At 51.2% G+C, this 9,583-nt stretch overlaps 3 protein-coding genes across 3 annotated transcripts; 2 read left to right on the forward strand and 1 right to left on the reverse strand.

The window, feature by feature from the left end:
- The first annotated feature begins 13 nt into the window (after window positions 1-13).
- Window positions 14-2,266, forward strand: TGME49_315705 (hypothetical protein). Its single transcript, XM_018782880.1, has 2 exons — window positions 14-1,531; window positions 1,888-2,266. The coding sequence occupies exons 1-2, from the start codon at window positions 1,197-1,199 to the stop codon at window positions 1,967-1,969; spliced, it is 417 nt and encodes a 138-aa protein (XP_018635314.1). The 5' UTR covers window positions 14-1,196; the 3' UTR covers window positions 1,970-2,266.
- TGME49_315710 (hypothetical protein) lies at window positions 2,254-7,198 on the forward strand (the record flags this gene model as incomplete). Its single annotated transcript, XM_002364708.2, has 4 exons — window positions 2,254-4,281; window positions 5,304-5,511; window positions 6,050-6,216; window positions 7,087-7,198. The coding sequence occupies exons 1-4, from the start codon at window positions 3,983-3,985 to the stop codon at window positions 7,196-7,198; spliced, it is 786 nt and encodes a 261-aa protein (XP_002364749.1). The 5' UTR covers window positions 2,254-3,982.
- Window positions 7,199-7,213: 15 nt separating this feature from the next.
- TGME49_315715 (hypothetical protein) lies at window positions 7,214-8,890 on the reverse strand (the record flags this gene model as incomplete). The annotated part of the gene is made up of 2 exons (XM_018782881.1): window positions 7,904-8,890; window positions 7,214-7,543 (listed from the first exon to the last, which is right to left on the reverse strand). Exons 1-2 carry the CDS (start codon window positions 7,925-7,927, stop codon window positions 7,214-7,216), a joined length of 354 nt encoding a protein of 117 aa, XP_018635313.1. The 5' UTR covers window positions 7,928-8,890.
- Window positions 8,891-9,583: the final 693 nt, after the last annotated feature.

Genomic DNA, 9,583 nt, shown 5'->3' on the forward strand with positions numbered 1-9,583 from the left:
AGAAGCGGTAAAAGAGCTTTCTCGAATGGAAGCGAATCCGCCTTCCGTAGAAAAGCCTGGCGGGAAAGAGGCTCCCGAAACCGGACGCTCTCGGCGGTGCACGGTCGCCGAAAAGTAGATATGTTTTAAGGTTTCTGTGCTCACCACGAACAGAGCGCCTCTCGAGACGAGGAAGCTGTTGTTGTTTTACCGGGGCTTGCTTCGGATGTTGAGCTGCGAGCTAGAGACACTGCACAGTTCCGGAGCTGTGTTTGAGGAAACGAGACAAAGAATTGAGTCTGCACGCGTCTAGGCGTCTAGGCGCATCGCTGGATTTCTGGAATGAAAGGGCCGCTCAGCCTGAGTCGCCGTGCGAATTTTCTCAGTCTCGGGCAATCACCGCACCAGTGGGCCTGGCGAAGAGCCTCGAATTGGCGGATTTCAGTCACCCACGCAGGGGCTTCCGCCTCAGTGACGGTCCGGGCGCCTACGGGAGGAAAATCGCTCCTGCGTTTTATACGTCGACTGCTTATACGTCGACTGCGTTGACGGCAGAAAAGCAAGCGCTCTGTTGCGAAGAGTGGAGACTCTTGTTGTTTTCTCTCTTGGCCTCGCCTCCACTGCTTGCTACTCGAAAATAGGCGACACTCCGCGTTCGACCTGTCTACATCTGTTCACAGGCCGCCTTGCTCTCCACACGATGGATGTTGTTTTCTCTTGTCAGTGGCTTTCTCCTGAGAGAATGCCTTCCGCCCGGACCTCTTAGAGAGACTGTTCAGAGAGAAACCGTTCCTCGCAGCGTCTATGTGGAGACTGTGAAGAGCCAGGCACTCCATGGCTAATGGTCGGCGCAGAGGACAGAAGGTTGATCGGAAACGCCGTCGAATAAAAAGCTCGGGATCTGAACAGTAGTCATCAGTTCACTTGTTCTTTCCAGTTGCGCCGCGCTGTTCTCAGGAGCACTTTGTTCAACTGGATTTACCGGCGACAAAGTTGATTCTCCTTTCTCACTGAGGGATCTGCGTACTCCAGGCAGCCACAAAGGTCTCTTGAGTTCCGCCATACGCATGCAGAGTCGCTCTGAAAACGCGAAAGCATTTCCTTTTTGTGTACGTCTCTCCCTTGTTGCCAGACACACAGAGTGCAGAGAAGTGACGAGAGATTCGCTGATGCTCGACTTGGAAGACCTCGAGAGTCCCTTTCACCGGTAGCCTCATATGCCTGCTTTTGTCTACGAGTCCACCATTCCCCAAAACGACGACGTCTGGAGTCTTTCTCGAGTGCGCTCGATTCGAAAGTTTCTCTCACGCGTCATTCCCTCACAGCCACCAGCACGTTCAGATGGAACTGCGAAAAAGCGAAAACGTCGAGGGTGCGATGGTCTCGACTTCCTTCTGGGAAAACGAGTATCACGAAAGACGAAACCTCTCGACCATCAACATGGGGCGCTCCCCGCTGGCTTTTATTTGACGTTTTTAGACCAGGGGAGAGGCCGTGGTCAAAACAGAGAGTTGCAGATCAACGCGCGCCTTGCTCTTCGCAAATTTCAAAGGTCTGGTTCGGTCTATTGTCCCGGTTCCACGAGCGATTTACAACCGCGGAGCCTTTCTGCTACGTTGAGACGCGCTCAGTGTTTACCAGCTTTCCACTGGCACTTCTTCGGACGCTGAGTTTACTGAGAAACCCGGAGGCATATTCGTCTTCTGTGCCGTCCGTATGCGCTGTCTGTGTCAGATGTGTAGCAAAGCTCCTTTCCTGCGTAACTGGAGAATCTGAGTTCTCTCGTTTCAACTAGTACCCACATTCACAGCCTCCCATTATTCACTGTTAGTCACCTAAGATTCATTCTGATTCACAAATCGGTTCCTATTGCCATGGTATTCAGTACTGCTCCCTTACTATTCACAGCTATTCTCCCACGATCGACGAAATGTTCACCCGGGGGGTGGGCTGTGCCTGCGGACCAATCGTCGAGTTCCCCAGGTTTTGACACAGTGCAGTTTCGCTCTTTCGCGGCCGGAGCGAGTCCGCGAGCCTGGAGAGGCGCTTTCATCGAGAGAAACGCACTTCCGAGACGCGGGAAAACTGCTGCGAAGAAGAGTATCCAGAAGCTAAGTGGAAACGCCTTTCTGGAAGACGACTTCATTCCGCGTTACTTGTGGTAGCGAACGAGACGAACGGTTGAATGCCGCCGAGACTGGGAGGGGCGACAGGGGTCCGCGACCGTGCGACATTTTCCCCTTCTCTGGCATAAAAACTGGCTCTGCGCGCCCTCAACTTTATCGTCTTCACACCAAGGCTCTCTCTGTCGGAGCCATGCCATCTTTTACAGAAGAACTGCCACTGCCTTCGCGCGAAAAGACGACACGGAGAGGCATGTGGCGGATAATACGCGGCCGCGCTCGATAGCTAGTTGGATAACGTGGAGTCTGCGTTCTCGGAGTGTGATGATTTCCTTGAATTCGTGGAAGCCTTTTCATTTCCTTGACTTTCGCCGTGCTCTTGGCATCTAGACGTGCATTTGTTCGCCGGAAGGCGCCCGTCTTCTCGCCCCTTTTCCCGCAAACGTCCCGCTGCCCTCGCGCTCGGTCACTCGAGAGCCTAACCTGCTTCTGGTTTTGACAAGTCCCTGGTGAAGAGTCACTTTCAAATCAACGCGAACTTTTCTCCCGGCACCAAGGGATTCGCCTCTCTTTTTTTGCCTGCGTTTTTTCCGGTTCCTTTGCGACCGCAGCAATTTGTCAAACAAGCCGTGGGTTCGAGACCCGCAAACCGGACGACGAGTGACTCGCGCGGGATACCGGTGCGACTTAAGGTGTATGTACACCCCAAAGCAGCGTTTTTCTCGATCCAGAGCCGAGAATCCTCTGGGCTCTCTGCGGCGCTTTGTTGAGAATTTGTCGGAGGTTTTGACGGAAGTTGCTCCGAATTCTGTAGAGACATCGAAGTATGTCCGGTGAACTCCCACTGACGCAACGCTGGCGCGAACGCGGTGTATGCAAACATCTCTTTGCATCTGAAGACGATTTCTTCGACGTTCTGCCTTCGAAACGCGCCATCCTTCTCCTTTCTCTTTACTCTCTCGTCGGAGCCTCCTCGCGAAGCTCACTCGCCACAAGCAGCCGGGACCTTTTCGCTTGCTTCGCCTTCCACATGCGCTCAGGCGAGCGAGATTTCCTCGTCTCCCCCCCTCGCCGCTTCTTTCCAGTCTCTCTCGCGCAGTCGCCAATTGTGTTCCACCCTCTGCTTCCCCTCTCTGCGTTCCGTTTGCGAGGCCGCTTCCCCTCTTCTATAGAACTCTCGGGTGTCTCTCGAGCGCATGCCTTACACGTTGCCGTCTCTGCTTTCTTGTCTTTATACGTTTTGGCCTGATCAATTGTTTTCTTGATTCGTCTTTGCCGGTCTCCCTTCGCTCTGGCGGTCTCCGCTCTCGGCTGTGTCGGTAGCACCTCAGTTCAGCTTCCTCTCCCAGTCCTGGTTTCTCTCTCTCCACTTGTCTGTCGTTTTCGGGAGAGCTGCTCCTCCGCTACGCTTCTCTTTCCTCTTCTCTCTCTCTGCTGCGTCCCCCGCCGGGCGGCACCCTCTTCTCGATTGCTCGCTTCGACGCAGTCCAGCTTCTTCATTTATGCGCGGCACTCCTGTCGGCGTCGCTACTGTTCTCTCTCCTTCTGCTATACTCGAGGTCATCCATCCTAAAACCAAGGAGCTTCACTAGCTTACTTCTCCCTCGCTCTTCTGTGATTTCTGTTCCTTTCTCTGGCATCCTCTCCTCACACGGCTGTCTCGTATCCCTTACAGTCCACCCCCTTACAATCCACCCTGTCTCCTCTCCACTCTATCTCTTGTCTTCCCTTCTTTCTTCTCCACCTGCGGGTGTTCCTTCGTATTCGCTTCTTCTTTTCTTACTCTTTTCTCCTCTTCTCCCTTCTTTCCTCTCTTCTTGTTCTCTCTTTTCTCTCCTCTCCCTTATTCTCTTCTTCTCTTCTCTCTTCTCCTTCGCGCGATGGCGCGGCTGTTTCGGAGTTGTTGCGGCTCTATGCCCTTCGGCATGGGCAGTGAAGCCAGTCAGACACACCGGAGTTCGCGCTCGGCTTCTTCGAAAACGGTGTCGAGCTCGAGCAGCGAAGAGAGCTGGGAGAGCAGCGACGCTGGAGATGCGGAGAAATCCGGCGGCGACTACCAACCGCCGAACGATACGCAGGTGCAGCTCCTCGCGAAAAGGTGGATCGGCCATGTGCAACAGAGAGCTGCGAAAATCTGGAGCAGAGAACAAGTCATGCAAATGTTCGAAACCATCGCCAGGTAGCCGCCCCACCCGCCCACGCGCATGCAGGCGAAGCCCATCCACCCATACACCTCCCTACAGAGATATGTGGAGAGAAATGCATGCACTTATCCCCATTTCCTCTACTCATGTGTGTTTGTACCGTTTTCTCACGTTTTAAATCTGTGCTCATGCGAATATGCTTACATAAATATACATAAATAAATAAATATATATATATATATATCCATATATATATATATATATATCCATATACGTGTATGTACGTGGGTATATAGCCGTGGAAATGCATCCACGTGGTTCTGCGCGTCTCTGAAGAGTAAAACGCGCAAACGCATGTAGAGGTCTTTTCCGAAATCAAAGATCTTCCAAATGCATTTCGAAAAAACGCGTCCGTGTCGTTTCGTCCCCAGTATTCTCAGAAAGTCTCTGAAGACGCGGACGCGTTTCTGTACGCTATGAGACGCGTCGAAAGTTCCGGACTCTCCACTTTGCGCTTTTCGAGTTCCCTTTGCTCTCTCGACTGGTCTCGAGGTTTTTGCGTTCGCTCTCCATCTGTATCTTTTTTTACCTGTCTGTTTAACTATATGTGTCTATCTCTTCATCTGTTTCGCTGCCTCTGCTATCTATCTATGTCCATCCAGCTCTGTGCGTGGATCTGTCTATGTCTCTCTGTCCATGTCTGTCTACGTACATCTTTAATATCTGTCTCTGTCTATCTACATCTGTATCCATCTGTATCCATATATATCCATGCATATATGTATATATATATGTGTATGTGTATATGAATATGTATATGTATGTGTAGGGAGATAGGTATTTCTGTATATATGTCTGTATGTGTATCTGTTATTGGTGTTCCATATATCTGTCTCCATTTCTGTATCAGTCTTTTTCTCTGTCAGCGTCTGTTTGGCGTCGTCTGTGTCCCTGTGCGTCCGTATTTCCTTGGCGTTTTGCCTCTTTCTCCACAGCGGTCTTGTGCCCAGTTGTCTCTCCTTTGTGTCTGGCTGCGTCCTTTCCTTTTCTGCTGTAGGTCTGTGAACTTCACAGAAGATCCAATTCTGGGCGATCCTTCTCCGAGCGCACCCTGCGTGCAGTGGCATGGCGACATTTCTCAGCAGCAAGGCCTTCCTGTCTTGCTGATTCAGAAACCGAACAATCCCAGCCCAACTTCCACTTACGTCTGTCGCGTCCTCGCCTTCCTCTTCGCCGACGACGCTTCGCTCAAACTCCTCAAACAAGTCGGAAGGGGAAGAGTTCATGAAAACAGTTTAGGGTTCCAGACGAACGCAGACACTCGCAGACTGGGAGGACTGTGAAAACTCTTGCGCGAGACTTGCCGCGCGCGAAGCAGACAGAGAGTGCAGGGACAGTCCCTGCAGTGCCAGCTTGTCCTTCTCTCCTTTCTCCCCAACCCAGAGACGCCATCTTCCTCCAATACACCCAGTTAAACGCATACATACACATACACGCGCATACATATACATATATATATATATATATATGTACATGATTTTGCGTGTTTGTGCGTAGGAAGAGATAGAATAGATCTATCCTTCCGTCTCTCTCTCCATGTCTGCCACATAAGAAGTCGGGCACACATATTATACGTATATACGTATATATGTATTTGCGTATCGGTGTCGACATAGGTTGACATATATATATATATATACATATACATATACATATATATATATACTTGCATATGTATATGTATGCCTGTTTTTCCACATGTTTTTCCGTGTTTTATGTCTGCCGAATGTTCGTTGTTTTCAGGTCGGCAATAAACAGTGCGAGATGAACTGCGGGAACACACACTGCGTGCGTCTGTCGCATCTCGTCGGCTACACAAGCGCCTGGGCGCAGAAGTACCAAGCACCGAAGAAAGCGGCGCCGACCCCGAAAGGCAAAGGCGGCAAAAAGGCCCCGAAAGCGAAGGCAAAGTGACGGAAAACGACGTTCAGGACTCAAAGTAGACACGCGGCTTGTCTTGGCCTGTATACTTACATGAACGTATATACGCAAACAGAGATGTGCATTTTTGTGTCTGAGAAGGCGCCACAAAGCTCTTTCCAAAGCGGAAGGAAATTAACAGAAACCCACCTTCAGAACTGGACGATAACACTCGACTGTTCTCCACATCTCTATATCAATTTTTTATACATAAATGTATATAAAATGTATATAAATATACATGAAACACATATAAATGTATATACATACATATATATATATATATATATGCAAATGTATATCTATGTGTGTTTATAGAAGTATATATCCATAATGAGGCGCCAGAGCAGCCCGTTCAAAAAGCGAAGACAAAGTAGCAGAAGACGATCCCGGGACTTTTCGGCGGATATTGAAGCCCTCGGCTTTCCTCGGAATGTTTATATTTCTGTGAATCTATTGAAATAAATATGTTTGTATTTGTTTTGTATGGACAGGTATGACGTCTTGACTTTGTGTATCTGGGACGTTGGACTGTGTGGCGTTTTCTTCTTGGTGCGTGTCAAGCTTTGAGTGTCTGGTGTGCGGGAGTATGTTCACCTCCGCGTCGTCTGAGCATGGCGCGACAGTCGGAAGTCTCTCTGCAGACGTCCAACGCACTGGAAGACTCTTCTCAAGTTTTCACTGCATTTAAAAACTGTTTTCTGGGAGGCAAAAAGTTAGAGTCGCCTCACTCGCACGCTTCCTCTTCCCTCCCCTCCCCCCCCACACCCCCGCGATGCGCGTCGGGTATGAGGAGGAGTCTACAGAGGGCACAGAGGTTCGTGGATGTCCGCGGAAGAAAGTCTTTCCTACTCTCCCAGAAAGAAAGCTGAGGAAACAGGTTTCGCTAACTCACCTGCATGTGCAGGTCTCCACACCCGCAAAAAGCTGCGCCCACAATTAACAGACAAATATTACGTGTGTCTTCAATGATTCCTCGCATAATAATCACGAGTGCGTCGACGCTAGTGAGTTGCGTCGACTTTTGATCGCTTCCCTCCGGTTCGCTAGTGTGTCTACGCAGGTGAGATTGTGACAATCGCATTCAAATAAAGATGTAGTAGAGGCCAACCTGTTTACATGCAGCGGAGAGGACGGCCTGCCTGCGGTGTGTGTGCACTGCGAGAGGCATGGGTGGCGAGTCGAAACCCTTTCGGGGAAGGCGGCCTCTGCATGGGGAGAAAGTCGTTTTCCACTCGTGGATTGGAAACGAAGCGTCTTTTCGGCTTTCCTGCAGTCCGCATCTGAAATTAAACTGGCAGTGTGTAGATTGCCGTCCTGCGTATCGACGCGAATCACGATGCAACACAAAAAAAGGTGAGAGGCTCGCCGTGACGAGCACTTGAATCCCCATGCAAGTGTGCACACAAATAAAGCGTCTTCGCATGTGCGTCCGCCTCCATACCCAGAGAAGAGAGAGTTCTCTGCTACATGCTTGAAACCGCCGTGTACACAAGAGTCGCATGTGCATAACACAGGCTTACAGGCATCTGCATGTGCCGACTTGCGTTTGCAGATCTCGCGACAGACAGCGTCGGTTTTGTGGGGTCTGAAGCATGAAAAAAGGCCTTTGCTGAAGAGAGCCTTGCGGGGGATTTCGACTCTTTCGCGACGAAGACTCGCCACACATTCTCGTACCTGCAGATAGGACGAAGGACCCATGTGCCTCTCGCAACTAATGTGTATCTACAGAGGCACCGCAGAAGCAGCAGCATTTCAAACAAGTCATACGCAGCTGGAGGTGTGAATCCACGAGACGCAGAAAGAGCCTCGGCAGACGAGGAAATGCACTCGCACCTCCCTGGGGGCCTTCGACCTTCCCGCCTCGAAGAGAACCGGAAAAAACGGATCTGGTCAAGGATCACTGTGGCCGGTTCACACAGGTTTTTCCTGAACATCACGTCACGAAAACGGGGAACGCATGCAAATGAAGCGCTCCTGTGCAGAGAGGAGAAACGCGGTGCGCATGTCTTGCGATCGAGAACTGCAGAACTCAAATCGAGTACACACAGACACTGTAATGGCTAGGCTGCTGCATGTGACTCCGTTGATGATGCACGAACTATCAGGTTCTTCGTCCTTGCCGTTGAAACGAACCCACAGTTCTTCCCTGTGTCATTTGAATCGCGTATTCAATACTGCATTTTCGATAGTTGCATCACCCGACATAAAATCCTGGCATTTCGCAGTCTAGTGAGGTGATAGTCCACAGCACTCCTGGAGGACGCGGTGGTCTGTATTCCTTGAACGAAGTTGCATTCAGTAGCCTAGAGACTTAAATGTCTCAACCAATATATATATATATACCTACAGGGTTGCTGCAGCCGTTTAAGTGCAGGTGGAAGGCATGTGAAACTATTGAAGTAGAGCCTGTGAAAAAGGCTTTGAGAGACTGGGTCAACGGTGAAATTGAGAGGAGGCGCCAGGACCCGCAGAGCCTTTCAGCGGAAGCCTCACGACGCCTCAAAGTGCTCACACCCGGGCGTTGTGCTTCGCGACCCACCGCGCTGAGCACAGCGCCGTCTCCGGATTTTCTGGACCGTCAAGAAGCCGCGAAAAAACTGGATTTGCTTGGGAAAAACAGAGGAGCGACGTTTGTCCGCGAAACGCCACGGTGTCGCGTTTCCTTTGAGCAAGGGCGTCGCCGCCGCACCGCAAGGCGACACTCGCAACTCTGGTTTTGCGCTGTGCGTGGTGTCTTCTCGCTGTGCATGCAAGTTTCCAGCTGTTCACAGAGTAGCCGCGAGGAAGGTTCTGCGAAAACTAGCAGACGCGAGGAAACTGGCAAAAAAACGACCGCGAAGAGTACGCTGCGGAAACGTCTTGCTTTTCTGCCTCGCCTTCGTCGCGTCCGACACAGAGGCTGTCTTGTCTCCCCAACGACCGGGAAAGAGGTGGAGAGGCGTTTCTTTCCTTTGAATCCTCTCCGTCCATTGCAGGACTTCCTCACTCGGACGGAAGGCAATCACAGCGCGTCCGGTTCGCCTTCCCTCGTCGTCAGCATCGGTTGCTTGCTGAGTCATCGGCACGCAGGCTGGCATCCCGCCTCAGAGAAGGAGGTCCTTTGCCGCGGAAGTCAAGGAGGGAAGAGCTCTCGACGCCAGCTGACAGCAGTTCTGTTGTTTCGCGCGTATTCTTCGTGTTTTGCGATGCCCACTGTCCTCCCTTTCTCTTCCTTCTCCCTTCAGTCGCCGACCACAAGCCCTCCCTGTCTCCCGCCTCCCCTTCCTGACCCTGTCTCTCTTCCTCGGAGTGTCTCCTCCTCTCTTGATCCACAGGTTGTTCCCCGGCTCTCTCGCGCAGCTTCGACCTTCCTGC

Source organism: Toxoplasma gondii, chromosome XI, assembly GCF_000006565.2.
Source record: "Toxoplasma gondii ME49 chromosome XI, whole genome shotgun sequence".
Lineage (NCBI taxonomy): Eukaryota > Apicomplexa > Conoidasida > Eucoccidiorida > Sarcocystidae > Toxoplasma > Toxoplasma gondii.